Genomic DNA, 17,935 nt, shown 5'->3' with positions numbered 1-17,935 from the left:
GCCAAACTCTGCCTGTCTTGTCACTTTTGCCCTGGTGGTGTCATTTGCAGCTACTCGGAATGAACCCGAACCCTTTCCTGGGTGAGGTCCCTTCAGCTATCTGAGGACGGCAGTGTGTCCTCATAGCCTCTCTCCTGCCAACCGCTGATGGCTCAGTGATCTCTCGTACCCCGGGCAAGCTCCGGGTTCCCGTAGACGGTCCTCGGCACGCATCACACGGTGCATTCGGGCTCCTGGGTGGTCTGTCCTGTCTCAGTCCCCAGAGCTGATGGAGGTCAGTCATCTCGCAGTGGCGGCTCTCGTTGCTCCCGGGAGCCTGCGCTTGCAGACGTGCTGTGTGCGGGGTTCGTTCCGTCTTCACGGCCTCCTGGGGCGCATCCTTCCTGGGGAGGCTGACCGGCCTGCTCTCGTTGCAGGCTACCTGAACGTGCTCTCCAACAGCCGCTGGCGGGAGCGCTGGTGCCGCGTCAAGGAAAATAAGCTCATCCTCCACAAGGACAGGGCCGACCTGAAGACCCACATCGTCTCCATCCCGCTCCGCGGCTGCGAGGTCATCCCGGGGCTGGACTCCAAACACCCCCTGACGTTCCGGCTGCTTCGCAACGGCCAGGAGGTGGCCGTGTTGGAGGTGGGAGCCCCGGGGCATTCGCTCGCGGTGGTTTGCCTTCTAGGGTCCGGCCTGGACGCCCCGTCAACTCCTCACACCCGGCTGATGGCAGCTTTGGTTCTGTCCCGTCCCACGTGTCCTGCTCTTCTTCTCCGAGGGGCCCCCGCCGTGTGGACGGCTCAGCCAGTTCTCTGCACGGTGCCCACGGCAGACTGCCTGCCGGGTCACCTCCTTGTCTGATACCCTCTCTGTTCGTGTTTGCGTGGAAGTTCAGTACACAGTTCCAGGCAGTAGATTGCTTTCTAAGAGTGGCCACAAAACAACTTATTTTAAAATTTCCAGTAAAACTTCTCCCCTAACCGTGGTCTGCCTCTGAATTGGTGGCATTTCCTTCAAGCTGTCCTTTGGAATGTTCTGGGCTTCTTCACAGATGGAGCAGGTGTTTTCTGACTACCAGTTGCCTATCGACAGTGGCCAGAGAGCCAGATTACAAAAGAACAAAAAGAACACCTTTGGTTTTTAAGAACCATTGGCTTTGCATGCATTTTATCGTTTGGCTGCTTTTTCAGACCTCCTTATTCATGAAAGCAGAGAAAGGCAATTAAAACTAATTTCTTAGCTACACACTTAAAACTTTCGTTTTTGAAATTTAAAATTTTTCTTTATCGTCTATTATTAATTTATTTCTACCCAATATTAATTCAGACCTTTTTTCCTTTGTCTTTTTTTTTTTCACTTAGCATTATCATGATTAAGATACAAAGACACACACACATGTATATCCATGCATACACAAATATCAGAGTGTAGAATTTCCGGAGTACATGTAAGTATATTTATGCTATACAGTTGATAGAAATGAGGATATTTTGGGTTTGGTGGCATGGCTGATGTGTGTTCTAAATTAATCAGATGCAGAGCCTAATCTAAATGACTGCAGTGTTACTGACCAGTGAAGGAAAGGGCTTGGGCTTGTGACCAAGATCAAAGGGGCCCCATTAGCCAACCTGGAAGGTCTTGGTAGGAGTTAGGAGTTAGTTTCAGAGACTGCTTTTTTTTGGTGGGTACAAAAAGAGATTAACAACGTAGTTCTTTCTCACACACGGCTCCTTGCCCGATGGTTTGGATGGTTTGAGATAACAGGTCAAAGGACCGAGCCTGCCCTAGTGGCTGACTTCCCAGAAGGGAGGCCAGGCCTGGCTGGGATCAGGGTATCTGGGCCCCAGTCCTAGTTCTGTTGCAGACTTTGATCACAACTCAATCTGTTTTTCTCTCTTGGCTTCTTTATTTGTCTGTGAAACAGAGCATTGGGCTAGAGTCTGTGTGCTTTGTAAGCATTTATGAGGGCTGAAAGCTATAGGGTGGATGAGAGAGGAAAAAAAGCCAAAAACGTAAATGAGGAAACTGTACTCTTGATGCAAACAACTCGGGTGTCACGTGGGAGCTCTGGCAGCAGATCTGAGAGAGGCTGCGAGGACAGGAAGACACGCGCTGTGGGCTGGCACACGCTGGATTCGGGGGTGAAAAGTGAGACGTTGGCCTGGACACCTGGTGGTGACGGGAGCCCCCGTGGGGAGGGGCAGGGGCAGGGCGGAGCTGCGTGAGAAGGGCCCTGTCCTGTCTTTGCTCCCAGCCCTGTAGGTGCAGCCTCATGTCCCCCAAAAGTGGTGGTTGTGTTTCATTGCCTTTCCCTATTCCAGTTATTGAATCAAATGCACACACACACACGTAACCACACTCAGCGTTCCAACATAAGCAAAGAGTTTGCCTGAATCAGTTAGGAAATGCAGTGATCCGACCAGTAAAGTTGTATTCTGTACTTTTTCTAAGACCATTTTATCTTAACTTTTGAGATAATTTCAGAATTACAGAAAAGTTGTGAAACTAGTACAAATAATTCCATATACCCTTCACCCATATTCCCCCAATACTAACATTTTACCATGTTTGATATCTCTTGCATGGTCTTTTCCCCTCTCTCTCCCTCTCTCTCTTTCTCTCTCTCTGTCTCTGTGTAAATTTTTTCAGAACCTTTTACAGACGCGTTGCCCCTTTATCCCTAAACACTTCAGTGTGAATTTGCTCAAAGTGAGGGTATTTCTTTACTAAAACCACTGTATAATTATCAAAATCAGGAAATTCACACTCATGCAATACAATTATCTGACTTACAGATTTTAATCAGATTTTCTCAGTTATCCCAATAATGTCCCTTGTCAGTAGAAGGAAACCCCAGGTGGTGTGTTTCATTCAGCTGCAGTCTCTTTGACTTTCTCTGTCTGGTTTCATGACATTGATACTTGGGACAGGTACAGACCATTATTGTGTAGACGGTCCCTCAGTTTGGGCATATCTGCCATTTCCTTGAAATTCGAATCTGGGGTAGGCATGCTTGGCAGGGGCACGTGGAAGCAGTGGTGTGTTTGTCACTGCATCACTTAAGCAGGTACGCCCGTCAGTTTGTCCCACGACTGGTGACGTTAACTTTGATCTCTCAGGTGGGATGTCTGCACGGCTTCCCCACCGCAAAGTTACTGTGTTTCCCGTTTGTCTTTAATAAGCTTCATGCGGGAAGATTCTTTGAGACTCTTTCAATATCCTCTTACTCACAATTTCACCCACTAATTCTTAGCGTCCATGAATGACTCCTGCCTGATACAAGAGTTATTAAAATGACAGCTGCTAAATGGGGACTTTCTAATTCCATTATTCCTTCCATTATTCCTTATTAGTTAGTATCTACTTTAAGGAAGATTTCCCTTTCTCTCAATTAATTATTCATTCATTTATATATATATATGTATATCAGCAGGGGTTCATAGATTATTGTTTTAATCAGTGATTATAATCCTTTATTGTCATGATTTATCCTGGTCAAATGAACAGAGTTGGCCAGCAGAAAGCCCTTTGAGCCATGTGGCCTTTGCTATGTCCCTGTAATAAAGGGACACAGTCCGTGGTCCCCTTCATTCTTTGAGCTCTTTCCTCATGTTATGATGCAACAAGATGTTCCAGGCTCATCTTGTACTTTTCTCTGCCCCAGGCCTCTTGGAATCAGCCATGTTCCGAAGAGCTCTTAGTGAACAACTCGTGGTGGATAATGGTATTTAGAAACCAGGATCTGGGTAGAAGGTGTGCTCAGAGCTACTGGGGTGTCATTGCGCCTAGGCCTTTTCAGTAGTCATAGGAAATTGTGTGTATGTGTATGTTTGTACATACATATATTCAGGCATGTTTCTATGTTATACATTTTACACACACGTATATGCATATATACATGTATACACCTGCATGTATACCTATTTATATACTAAAAGCCACAAGATCGTAACTAGTACTTAATTTTAGTTCAACACCACAGAGTTATTATTTTTTAAAAGTCTACGAGGAACTTTCTTAAACAATGAAGAAAGCAGTTAACAGTGTAATAGTATCAACCACATCTTAGATATTATGTTAACATACTTTTAAAAATGCTTAGATGAAATAGTTATAGATACATGGATATAGATTCAGTCGTAGATACATTCTTAACATAGATTTCGTTTGGGGGAGGACAAAAGACCAGTGAAGAGAACATATTTGTGATTTTTTTTTTATTATCCAAGCACTCAAATCAATTCATTTCAATTTAGCAAGCATTGATTACATTCTTACTCTCCGTAAGGCGTGTAATTGGAATCCACTCACTTTGTCCATGGCCGCATATGATACTGTTGCTTGTACAGTATCAGTAGCCAGTTCTGTCAGCACACAAAACACAACTTCTTCCTCCCGACATCTTTTTGTGCCTGCCATGGGGTATATATAATTGCTTGTATTCTGATCAGTGTTCAACTCATCAAGGTTATAATGATGAAACCCAGTTTTCTTTAAGTCTTGAAGCTAAACGTACAGATCTTTCTTTATGTAAAAAAGTTGTAATTTTTGCAAAAAGCTAAATATTTATTTTTTCTTTGACATTCAGTTAACTCACACATTTGATAGCTCAGTTTCCCCTAAACTTTAAATATGACTTACATAGTTGATTAGCCAGTAGTATTTAGACATTTGAAATACCATTATGAATGTAATGTAATTAATTTTCTAAATCACATAAGAAGGACGGCTTAAAATTTTAATGAACCAAATCTTAAAGATGTATTTCAGACTTGCACATTAGGCAGATGACATCCGGGGAGCATTTCAAACATCTTAAAAAATCACATGCACAAAGCAGCCCAACGATTATAAACATTACACCTGTATAAATACAACTAATATGAAAGTGAAAGTAGGTTAATTTTCTGTACCATCTAATCAGGGAAATAAAATTGCCATTTCAGGCCCATTTAGGAGACCACAGCAAGGGCTACTGGCCACCAGAGTTGGTGACCTACAGGGGCCGTGGCCTGATGTGGTTTCCAGGTTAAGGAACTGCGGTTGGAGGGGCTCCTGCTCCCCAGATGTTGTTGCCAAATTAAGGAGCCTTTCTAAACAGCTTCTTTTAGCTGAGATTTAAATAATCCCATTAATTTCCATGTCTTCCACCCTAGTGCCTTTCCCCAAAATAATTGGGAGGCATCTTAGGACCTCGGGTTTTTATCTCCTTGGGAATAGCCGTTGTGCAGCGTCCGCATTAAGGCTTGGAGTGAACGCGGTGTTAATCCCGTGGCTCAGGCAGTGGCTGCCTCCTTGTTGTCGTCTACATCCTCAGGTGCCTCGTGTTCCACCGCCTTTCCTGTTAGGTTGTCTCTTTTTGGACATTTGAATGAAGATGTTAAAGCTCTTTACTGTTACTTAAGTAAAATGCACTTGTCCCCCCTTCACCTCAACAGGCATCTTCTTCTGAAGACATGGGCAGGTGGATTGGGATTTTGCTGGCTGAGACGGGGTCCTCCACAGACCCTGGGGCCCTGCACTACGACTACATAGACGTGGAGATGTCGGCGAATGTCATTCAGACGGCCAAGCAGACCTTCTGGTAAGATCCACTGCCGTGCGAAACGGCACTGAAATTGAACAACTTTATTTTTTCCCTAATTTTCTTTTCCTTTTATGTACGTGTATAGCCTTCAAGGGGGAAAAAAAAAAAAAAAACAGCTGAAGACTCTCCTTTTTGTATAATATTAACCCAAATTTTGCTGAAATGTTTGTCATTTCAACCATCTGTGTTTTCTATTAGGACAGAGGTTGGCAAACTTTTTCTGTGAAAGGCAAGATAGTAATATTTTTGGCTTGGTGGACCCAATGTTCCCTGTTAAAACTACTCAGCTCTGCCACTGCAGTTACATACGTAAATGAATGGACATGGCTGTGTGCCAATAAAACTTTATTTGCAGACACAGGCAGTGGGCCAGATTTGACCCATGGGCTGTAGTTTGCTGACCCCTGTATTAGGGGAACAGTTCTATAAAGCATAAATAATTTGACATATTGCTGTAGTGACGACTGAGTTTTCAAAGCCATCAATCATATACTTTTAAAACTTAAATGTCATTTTTTTTTAAAGTGCTGTTATGTACAAAAACATTCTTTTAAACCATGAATATTTCTTAACATAATGATGGCAAAGAAAATTATAGCAGCAGTTCTCAAAGTATGGTCCACAGACCCCCTGGGGGTATTCAAGACCCTTTCAGGCAGTCCCAAAGGTCAAAACTATTCTCATAATAATGCTAAGAAATTATTTTTCTTCTTCGCTGTAGTGACATTTGCATCGATGGTGCAAAAGCAACAGCAGGGTGTGGGGGGGGTAGATTGGCAGGTGTTAGGACCATCAGTGGTCACTCCGCACTGTGCTGTGACCATTGCCACTGCCACTCGCTTGTAGTAAAAGGAAATGCCGTGTTCACTTAAGATGTCCGTGATGGGGACTTCCCTGGCGGTCCAGTGGTTAAGACTCCACGCTTTCACTGCAGGGGGTACGGGTTTGATCCCTGGCCAGGAAACTAAGATCCCGCAAGCCGTGCAGGGAGGCCAGAAGGAAGAAAAAAAAAAAAAGATGTCTGTGATGAAGCAGTGCAATTATTACTATTTCTGTGAAGGGCCAGATAGTAGATATTTTTATTAAATCTCTTGAGTACGTGTCTTTTTAACATTTACGTAGTGGGCAGGACACACAAAGCACTTACATTGACTGGACTGTCATGTTGTCTTAAGGATACGCTCTTGTAAGACTGAGTTGCTAACTCAACTAGCTGCTCCCTAATCCCACCACCATTTTTTCACTTTTACTTGAAAGAACAATTAACAGGTGAACTGTGGTTATTCAGACGTAGGTATTTGCAGACACTTTTTCAGAAATGAACCGAGTGAGCCTCTCACCTCGAGGTTGGCAGTGTTTGTTGCCTGCAATGGAGTTGAGCTTGCACTCAAGAAATGAGAATTTGGGGAGATTTGTATCTGCTACTGTGAGCTGACAGCTTCCCAGTACTCAGACTTTTCTGATAAGATTGATGGTGATATTGAGTGTGGTTTTTTTGATATAGTATAGTGAAGTGTGTGCATTTGACAGGTGCACATAAGTCATGCACAGGTAAAAGGTCCATCTCACGAGCAAGAGAAACTAATGGGTTTTCATGTAAAAGAGGACTAAAAGTTCATTGATACAGTTTGAGGTTCTACATGGCAATTAATCATTAAGAAATTACCACTTGTCGAGTTTTGGTGTAGCATCAAAGAATATCTACCGTGACCTGGAAAAGCTATTAAAATACACCTCACTTTTACAACTGGATATCTGCGGGAGGCTAGATTTTCTTCATGTGCTTCAACCAAAACAACTTGTTGCAACCAGTTGAATGTTGAAGCACGTGTGAGAATCCAGCTGCCTTCTCTTAAGCCAAACATTGAATAGATTTACAAACATGTATAACTACCACTTTTCTCACTCACTTTTTTTTATTTTGGAAAATATAGTTCATTTTTATAGAAATACGTTTAAATATGGTGGATTTATTCCCATTATTTTTAAATGAATAAAAATGAATACATTTCTGAGTTTCAATTTCAAATACAGTCAACACTGATCGCAAACACCCACATAAACCAAAGCTCTTTGGGAGTCTTCAGTAACTTCGAAGGATGTAAAGACTAAAACACTTGAGGACTGCTGGTTTGTAGGAATGTATCTGTGAAATTAAGAAGTGGCTGGTCCCTACTTCATGCTGTCCACTGTCTAAAGCAGGGGTCGGTCATACTTTTCTGTGAAGGGCAAGATGGTGAACATCTTCAGCTTTGCAGACCACATGTTCCCCACTGTGACGACCCCTCTCTGTCGCCACGTTCAGCTCCGCGTGGCCGGGCAAAAGCAGCAGGACAGTCCTGAAACCAGCAGACGTGGCCATGCTCGGCAGGAGTTTGCTGATTCTTGGTGTAAAGTGGTGCCCATGGGATTGCGAGGGGACACACTGGGCCAGGAGGAAGGAAATCGGGTTCTGGTCCTGCTGCAGTAGTTACTAAATGGAAAGTCTGAGCAAGTCATTCCTAACCTGTTAGTGTTCCAACTTCCTTGTGTAGAAAACAGAGAGTTTAGGCGACATGATGTCTGAAACGTCTAGCTCCCATAGCTCTGATCCCTTGATGCCCACTTCTGTTTCCCTCATCCTTAGAGAGTCTGGATTGGGGCTGAGGAGAGGCAGATTGAAACAGAGCAGGTGATGGAGTTACATATCAACAGGTGATGATAAACATTCTATCAACTTCCTACCCTTTGAGTGGGAAGAAGATAAACTCAAATGTTTGCGCTGTTATTTGCCTGTTTAATAGGAACAGCACCATCTAGTTTTTCCACCCAAGTGGTGTTTATGGGAGATTGGAGCATTCTTCCTTTGTATCTTGAATGGGGTTGTAGAATGAATGTTTATTTAATGATTGCCTGGGACATTCTGGGGCTGAGTAAAATGAAGATAACGTTTGCCCATATTAGGAGTCAAGCCACCATGTTACACCCAATTAAGGTAAATAGCCTTGACAAAATGAATTAATCTTGTACAACTTAGCCGGGAAATCTCCAGTAATGCTGGAGGATTTCTGAAGTACAAACTACTTATTCTCACTACTGTTCTTTTGTGTGAAAACCAGGGTGACATAGTCAAGTGCTGACTGTTCATCCTCGTTATTTTTTCCATAATAACATTCTATCTAATCAGCAAGGTGTAGGTAAATTACAATGAAACTCCTAATCGTGCAGTAAATAAAGCACATTTAAAGTAGCTTTTTAAGAAATGTAATATCCTTAAGTCCAGTTTTGCAAAATCTACACACCTAGAGTGACATAAAAGAAAGGAGCTTATGGTTGTTAACCATACTATTTTGGACCTTATTAGTTTCCAAAAAGCCTCTCCTAAGTCCACATGTAACTTCAGCGATAATAAGCAAACTGATAACCACATTTAAGGGAAACCCTGACTAAAAATATTTCCCCTAGAACACAAATGAGTGTGGAATATTCACCTAAACCAAATGTGGGAAGGTCACATTTTCGAGAAAGGAATGTAGATTGCATTTCTGAAAACTGATTTATTAAAAATATGCATGTAATGCGTTTGTGGCTGCAGGAGTCTTTGCTACCCCATTAAAACCTTTATAGGAAAAACCTTTATAGGAGACGTCACTTAGCAATAAAGTTTATTTTTATTTATTAGTTTTCTGCCAAACCTTCTGTAAAAATTGAGAGAAGAGATTTAACAAGGAAACAGCGTTCAAAATATAAAATATGGTAGCTTGCCAATGTGATAAATAATCTGAGGTTGAATTAATTTTTGCCTTTATGTAAATTGGCAGCCAGTTAATGAATCTTCTCAGGGTTATTAAGGGAATTTTTTGTACATTGGATTATGTCTGAGGGAGAAAGGTCAATGGTATATTTTGGGAAGAGGACAGTAAAAGAAATAATAGTCATGTAAAGTCTCCCAGAAAAAGTGGTCTATTTAAGAGTACTAATAATGGTAAACATTTGAAACATACTTTCCTGCGGCCTATTTTTAAATGAGATGTATATAGATGATATGATACAGGGCAAATGTTCTGAAATTTTCTTCTGGAACTCTTTTCAAGTCATGCTGGGTTGGAGCCCCGTAAGAAAGCTGTGACAACATTGATGGTGATAAAAGCGGTAGATCAGTGTGGACACAGAGAGGGGAGCAGGCAAACGGACAGGAAGCTTTCACCTTGAGTCACCCTCTCATCTGAATCCCTGGGAGGTTTTATTCTAAAATATATTTCCTGAAAACATGAATGAACCTTGAAGGTACTAACGCTAAGTGAAATAAGCCAGACACAAGGGGACACATACTGGATGATGCACTCAGGCGAGGTACCAGAGTGGGCAAATCCATAGAGGCAGGAAGTGGGGTGCTGGGTGCTGGGTGCCAGCGCTGGCGGTGGGGGAGACAGCGCTTCAGCTTTTTGGGAAGATGGCAAGTTTTGGAGATGGGTGGTGGTGATGGCTGTACAACAGTGTGAATGTACTTAGCACCCCAGACCTGTACACTTAAAAGTGGTTAAGATGGTAGGGACTTCCCTGGTGGTCCAGTGGCTAAGACTCCGCTCTCCCAATGCAGGGGGCCGGGGTTCGATCCCTGGTCGGGGAACTGGATCCCACGTGCCGCAACTAAGACCCGGTGCAGCCAAATAAATAAATAAATAAATAAATAAAATATTTAAAGAAACGTTAAGATGGTGACATTCCTGTCATGTATATTTTACCTATACTTTTTTTTTTTTTTCTGTCTTATGTTTTTGGTTTAACGAGTGGCATATGGTCTCTTACCTCATTTCCACTTTCCTATTTGGCTAAACATCCTACTGCGGGAAGAGTGCCAGGCCAGAAGGTGAGGGACCTCTTACTCGCTCTTGGATCCACTCGCTGTTTCGGGCCCAGAGACTTGGTCTGGGGGCCCAGGTCCCTCTCTGTGAGACGAGGGGGAGCCTAGCTGGTGGCCGAGGTCTCTTGCAGCTGGGACAGGACATCCTGTGTGTCTGTGACCTCCCCTTACGTTCCGTGGGTCAGAAGCAGCCTGCTGGTGTCCGTTCCAAGTGAGTGAGCCTCTGTTCTGCCCCCTCATGGTCCACGCTCCTTCCTGGCATCTGTGTCCCAGTGTGAGTGCCAGGCTGGGTGCCAGAAACCAGAGACACAGATCAGGCAGGAGACAGTCCCTGGGCAGGGGGTCCGTCTGCCAGGACGTGGCACAGATCCGGGTATCAGTGCCCACGGGCAGTGGAGCGTCCTGGGACCACAGGCATGGGGAGGGTGTGGTCATCCCATGTCCTGCCTCTCACATGACCAAACCCTCACCCCCAAAATACCCTCAAACGGTATGTTTAAACCAGAAAACTTCCAATATGTATCTAAAAACAAGGAGAATCTTTCTTTCTTGTATTCTTTCTTTTCTATACTTTTTCTTTTCCTAAATATATGTTAATATATTTTAAGTATAGAATAATGATATACATTTTTGTATCAGAAAAAAGCAAGAAGAGTTATTTTGTAAATTAAAGAGAATACCGTGTCCAGGGCGGGACTCGCCATGCGTGCTGTGTTGTCCCAGCAGAGGGACACCTGAGCCGCCTTCCTGCAGCCAGGGCTGGGTGAGTGGAAACTGCAGCTTTAGCCGGGGGGCTGACCCTTCACAGCCCCTTCCTCTCATCCTCTTCAGAACCAGAAATCCCCGTGTCGTTTTGTTGCAACACCTCTTGTCAGAGAGGCAGTTCTCACCTCCCCTCTTACTGCCCTCACTTTTTCTCATTTGCTCTCTTTTTTATTCATCTAGTTACCATAGAAATGTAAGATCCCAAGAAGAAGCAAAATTGCAAAAAAAAAAAACTATTTTTTTCATTTCAGGCTGTTTTAGTTTTCCCAATTAGGAGAAAGATGTTATCTAGGCATTGAGGTTTTTCGCTTATAACATCATGAGCAAACCATTCACGCATTCCTTCCGTCATTCATTCCCGTGTTCATTCATTCGTGCAGCTCGTACTTGCCAAGCACCTTTTGAGTGCTGGATGAACAGAATTGGCAAAGGCCGTGTCCTCCTGAAGCTCATGTTCCGGTGAGGAAAGCCAGACAGCAGACACACGATTGTGCAACACGTTAGGTGGTGATTAGTGGTAGGAAGGAGTATAGGGGACAGGACAGGGACGCAGAGGTGGGAGGTTGCGGTGACCGGGAAGTTCCCACTGAGACTGAAAGAAGGAGGGGTCTCAGAGAAGCGCTGTGGGCAGAGGGGGTGCCCTTGGCCAGCGAGCGAGAGCTACCAGGAACCTGGGGTGAAGGCAGCGGACACGGCGCTCGGAGCCTCGCAGGCCACGCAGCACTGGATTGTTCTCGGAGCCCCTGGGGCTTTGAGCAGAGCCATGACACGAGGGACGGAGGCGGCCACTGTCAGAGGCTCCCAGAAGTTCAGGGCCGTGCAGGGCAGAGGGGGAGGTGGGTAGTGACGCTGAACGAACACCGAGAACTCAAGAAATGCTGTGGGACAGACGTTCTAAAACGCTTACAGAACAGGTCCGTGGACTTTTCCTGAAAAAAGCCAGAGAGCAAATATTGATACTTCAGTTTTGCAGGCCAGATGGTCTCTGCCTTTGAGAATTAACAAGCTCATGAAAGAGGCATGTGAAAATAAAAGCAGCCACAGACGATTCGTCAACGAAGAGTCCAGGTAAAGAAAGGTGTTCCAGTAAAGCTTTGGTGACAGAAGCAGGCTGCTAATACAAATGGTGGTTATTTGCTGAGTGCCGGGTGTCTGCGGGCCTTGCTCTGGGAGCCCGGCCAGGTCATCATGGGTCTGGGCCGCAGTCCTCCGGGCGGGTGGTGTCCTGTCCTGCAGGTGAGGAGTCTGGCCCGTGGCTGTAGGAACACCCGACTCTGCCTGGGTCCTGTGCTAACACTTCTGCACCCTGCGGCCTCGGACAGAGCCCGAACATCCATCAGAGCTTCTGGAAGCCTTGGTGATCAATTGGAGGGTTGTAACTCGTTTCCTCTCTTTCAGTTTCATGAACAGGCGTGTTCTGTCCACTAACCCGTATGTAGGGGGCACCGCCAACGGCTACGCACACCCCAGCGGGACGGCGCTGCACTACGACGACGTCCCCTGCATCAGCGGCTCGGTGAGTGCGCCGCGTGCAGAGCGAGGTCAGCTGTGCGGGAAGGCGGGGGTCTGCGGATCTCTGTGACTTACACCCCTGCTTTCTGTCCAAACGAGAGAAAGCTTTCTCACGCTCTGAGGCAAGATGAAAACTCCACCCCATCTCTCTCCTTTTTGACACCCTGTTCATCTTAATCCGCATCTGAACACGCAGGTAATCGGACACCTGTAGACAGTTTGCCATTCCTGTCAATGCCATTAAACACCGTCAGAAATCACCATCGGAAAGGAGATGCCGCAGAGTAATGACTGTACTGCCAGCTCCAGACACAGTCCCGCATCCTCCGGGTGGGGTGCGCTTGTAGCTGGGGCCCCTGTCTGGTGGAGAAGGAGGGGAGCGGGGAGGAGGAGCCAGCCCGCCTGGCAGGGCGCGTTCAAGCGCAGATTAACGTGAAAGGGGCTCACGTTAGGACCTGGGTGTCGGGGCGCGGGCCCACATTGAAATCCCATCCCAGCTGCAAAGCCCATGGGATGGTGTCCCCTCTGAGTCCGGAGTGGTCTGGGGTGGCTGGGACATGGGTCCTGTCCCACAGCAAGAACACGTTAGGCCCTGTCGGTCCCCTCCTTGCCCCTCCCCGGTCCCACCACCACCTTCGCCTCGGGGTCTGCAGGGCTGGAGGGGCGCTGGTGCCCACTGTGGCCGTAGCCGTCCGCCCTGCAGAGAGTCTTGTGGAAGCCCACACTCGGGGAAAGCCCGCGGTGGCCCGACAGGAGCCGGTCCCAGTCCGGTCTCTGTGCCCCTGCGTCCTGGCCGCTGTGCCCTTTCCAAGGGGGCCCGGCTCTCGGCCTCTGCTTGCTGGTCTTGGTGGAACCTGCCCTCACCGTAGACCCGACTGCCACCTCATCCTCGTAGGACACTCTGAGCCTTGATCTCAGCGCCAGCTTTTTTGGAAAGATAAAACACGCAAACCTGTCTCTGAATCTTCCTGCCGGAAGGCCCCCTCGTGTACCTTTCCCCAGAGGGGTTTCTCCCCATGCACGTGGTTTAGAGAAACCGTGGACCTACACAAACGCTGGTCTAGTTCCCCCATCCCTTCATTCCCGTTAATACTACACAGGTTCAGGCACCCCCAGGAATGAGCTTTCTTTAGGTCACGCACAGCTTAAGCTGGTTTAGAAATGAAAAGCTGCCCTTCTCCAAGGCTCTGCACTTAGGAGTTGTTTCTGTGTATACATCGCTGGGCGGGCGACATAGGAGATTAAGACAGAACGTCCAGTGCCCAGTGTTTGTGGCTCACTTGCTTGTTAAGGGCTTCCTTGACGTTCAGGCCTCTCTTTAAACTGTTGTTCTACTTGCTGGGCTCTGTGACCGGGCCCTTTGTTTTGCGAGAGCCTGCGCTTCTCAGTTTTATAAGGTTCATACTTTTGAGCCAATACCTGACATTTTAGCAGTGTTTCAACTTCAGTAATTCTTACCCATTCAGCGTTCCCCCTGAGGCCTAGATGAAAGTGAATCTCAAAAAGGATCTTCTGACAGGCACACACACACTTTTAATCTAGAAGTTCCCTGGAGTTTGTTTTCTAAGTCTTCCATATGACTTAATCCTTTGGTATTTTAGGAAAATGATGGTCTGGTCTAGACCATTTTAATAACCCTGGACAGATATATGCTAGGTTGTCATTATGAAACTCACATCCACGTTTATCTACATGGACCATTATTTTTAGGTTGTAGATGGGTCCCCGGCATCACAAAAATAGACACACTGAAGTGATTGCAAAGGAATGAAAAACACTCTTACTGTGAAATTTTAAACCTTTTCTATTTTTATAACAAAAGGCTGTAATTATATCCTGGCAGAAAGGAACTCTGCAAGAAGGATATAAAAATAGAGTCAGATAAGTATAGTATATGAATTAATATTTTCTCTTTTTTAAAAAAAAATGAAAGCAATTCCTTTAAAACTTAAAAGAATCTGGCTGTGGTTGTAAGTTTGGGTTTTAATTTATACTTTAATGTCCATGTTCTAAAGTGGCTTGTAGCTATTTTAATCCTTTGTAGAAAGGTTTTCCACTAAAGTAATGCCATTCTATCATTTATAGTTTGAAACATCCTATTTTCTATGATTATTCGATTTCTTTCTTTTAACAGCCTGTGTTTTTGGTTACTGCGCTTTCTTCAGGCATAACCAGGTGTGGAACAGGGGTGGTGCTGACAGTCGCCCGTAGAACTTAAATCCCCGATGCCCGCATAGCAGGCTTGGAAGGGTCCAGAGGTGTTCTGGCATCGAGCCCCTCATGCTATCCTGGAGTAGCCTGAGGTTCAGACCCCAAGCAGTGTGTAGTTATGAGCATAGCTCTAATCCAGCGCTGCCTCTTACAGCTGTGCGACCTCTCTGCCTCAGTTTCCCCCTACTTCGTAAGATTCCTATGAGAATTATGTGAGTCGTTTTTACTGTGAAATAAGATAAGGTGCTTTGGGAACTTCCCTGGTGGTCCAGTGGTTAAGAATCCGCCTTCCAATGCAGGGGATGTGGGTTTGATCCCTGGTCGGGGAACTAAGGTCCCACGTGCCACAGGGCAACTAAGCCCGCGCGCTGCAACTACTGAGCCCACACATCACAACTAGAGAGCCCGTGTGCCGCAACTAGAGAGAAGCCTACGCGCCGCAATGAAGAGCCTGTGTGCCACAACTAAGACCCAACGCAGCCAAAAAAATAATAATAGTAATAAAATACAGATAATAATATCTGTCAGTATTTAAAAAAAAAAGAGATAAAGTGCTTTGCTGGGATCTTAACGTGTTTTCTCAGTAGACTCAGAGCCCCCGGTCTCCGGACGGACCCCAGTCCAGCATCCCTTTCGTCACATCCCATTGCTTCAGCTTTCTGGATCAGGAGGACTTCCGAAATCCAGTTCTTTAAAGAAGTGTCAAATATATATATATATATATATATATTTTTTTTTTTTTGCCTGCTTTAACAAACAAAACAAAAAAAATTATCGTTAGCCAATGGCCTGGGAACGACTTAAGGAAAAAAGAATCCTTAAGTCCCCAAAGGTAGAAAAGTTCTTCTGAATCAGTCCACCTAGTTGAGTGTGTGTGTTTTACTGGGGGTACGTGCACGTGTTTTGGGGTGCTTGCTGATAACATCTCAATGTGCTTTGCTTCCTATGGCCGAGGCTCTAACGACGCGCTGTGTGTGTTACAGTGGGGACCCGACGGTGGCTTTCCCGCTCCCCGTGGCCGAGGCCTGGGAGAAGAGGCGCTCTATGATAACGCGGTCCTGTACGATAACTTGCCGTCTCCGAAAATCTTTGCTCGCTACCCTCCTGCTGACAGGAAGGCCGCTAGGCCACCTCCTGACAAGCTGTCCTGTAACCACTACAAACACCCTGCCTCTTCCGGTCCGCCGTCCTCCCCGTCTGTCACTAACACCTCTTCTCTGGGGAGGGCATCTCTCGGGCTCAGCTCACAGGTACAGCACCTCCTTCTGTCTTCTAGAATCGCCTTAAGTCACGGCCCTCCCTCAGGGCTTTGCAGTGAGAGCTCCCGCCACCAGCTTGTGGTCAGTGAGCCCCATCAAGGGTTAAAGTGCAGTTTTTTCCCTCAACTAGAACGTAATCTGCAAATACACAGCGTTTGGCCACCCAGGAACAGATTAAGTACAGTAAGTCCCCTACATACGAACCTTCAAGTTGTGAACCTTTCAAAGATGCAAACATGCCCCTGTACGCCAGCTGTTGTACTGGGCTACTGTACTTTTCAAGGTACTGTACTGTAAGATGAAAAATGTTTTCTTTATTTTTCGTGTTTTTTTTTATGTGTTATTTGTGTGATTATAAACCTATTATATAAACCTATACAGGTATTACTAACCTATTATATAAACCTATACAAGTATTATAAATCTATTACAGTACAGTACTATATAGCCGATGGTGTTAGTTGCGTACGCAGGCTAACTTTACAAACAGATTGGACTTACGAACACGCTCTTGGAACAGAACTCATTCGTATGTAGGGGACTTACTGTACACCTAACTAGTTCATGGTTTAACGTTCTGTATTTCTTTGCCTGTGCCTGGCTCTCTTTCCATTCTTGGGAAGTTCCCCAGTGAATTTTGTGAATTACGGCAATTAAAGGCAAAGATGTTAAAGAGGACAGGGACAGTGGGACAGTAAAAGTCTTCAGAAGATTTTTGAGCTGCAAGTTCCTTTCCTGTGTTTCCGTAACACGTAAGTGAGGAATGGTGGGCTTCACGTGGCAATTGCTTTTCGATCTTTAAACATTAAATAGGATTATTCCGAGAACTACAGTATTTTCCCGTAATGTACTCCCTAAAAGTGTACTCCCTAAAACCAAGTAGATAATAAGGATTTTGGATTATAATTGAATGGTCAGTAACCTTGATATTGAACTACTGTCCATCTCACACACCTCGTATTTGTGGCAAATGGTAACATTTCAGTGTAAATATAATTTTGTGTTTTCACGCGTGTCAACCTAAGATTTTTTTATGCTTTGAGTAAAGATCTAAGCACCACATGGAAGAATATTCTACAAACATAAAGCAGAGGGGCACATTTTTAATTTTTTTCTTTTCCTTCCATTTTTGGAGTAATCTTAAGAAAACGATGAATGCCAAGTAAGATTCTAGAATTTCAGAGAGTTATAACAGTTCTTCGAAACCAATTCTTTTCATCAAAGTCACGTGAGAAGATTTTTGTTTGTTTTTTATTTATAACAACCGTTAGAGATTCTCATTCACTGAACTGAGGGGCCCAGGCCGATGTATGGTCAGACATGGGAGCCGTTGGCTTCTAGTTTTTTTGAGTATTTAGTAAAAAGTCTGGTAGGTCATGTGCTTCACCCACTAAGTGAGTGTGTCTCTGGCGATGTATTTATCTGTCTTTTTATTGGTATTAGAGTTCCCTTGGGTAAAAATTATGGGACAAAATATACTATCTTGTACATTTGGATTGTCCCCAGGTTAGTTTGGAACCAGTCATTCGATACGTGGTTCATGTATGTTTGTATTTTGTTCATTTTTATTTTAAGTAGGAAACACATTTGCAAGCCGTTTACCTTTAGCTTTTGTGTCCTCATGTGGCCGTTTGAACGGGGGACCTACTGTTTAATGGAGAGAGCTCACGCTCCCTACACACCTACCGTATGTGTGCTGTAGATGTGTGTGCTGTGTCAGCTAACCTTCTGAGGAACCGTGTGGGAGACCTCAGTATGTTTATATTTTTAAA

General features: G+C 45.0%; 1 protein-coding gene across 3 annotated transcripts in view; it reads left to right on the top strand.

The window, feature by feature from the left end:
* Nucleotides 1-17,935, top strand: part of AFAP1 (actin filament associated protein 1) — a 154,797-nt gene that overhangs the window by 117,982 nt on the left and 18,880 nt on the right. For 2 of the 3 annotated variants that reach the window (XM_082462557.1, XM_082462556.1), the window contains exons 10-12: nt 417-628; nt 5,425-5,570; nt 12,580-12,697. In XM_082462557.1, coding sequence (XP_082318683.1) covers nt 417-628; nt 5,425-5,570; nt 12,580-12,697 — 476 coding nt within the window. Of the gene's footprint in view, nt 1-416; nt 629-5,424; nt 5,571-12,579; nt 12,698-15,887; nt 16,155-17,935 lie in introns of all 3 variants that reach the window. The other variant, XM_082462558.1, reaches the window with a different exon arrangement.

This window comes from Balaenoptera physalus, assembly GCF_965194825.1.
Source record: "Balaenoptera physalus genome assembly, chromosome: 5".
Taxonomy (NCBI): domain Eukaryota; kingdom Metazoa; phylum Chordata; class Mammalia; order Artiodactyla; family Balaenopteridae; genus Balaenoptera; species Balaenoptera physalus.
This window is presented reverse-complemented; position numbering and strand designations above follow the sequence as displayed.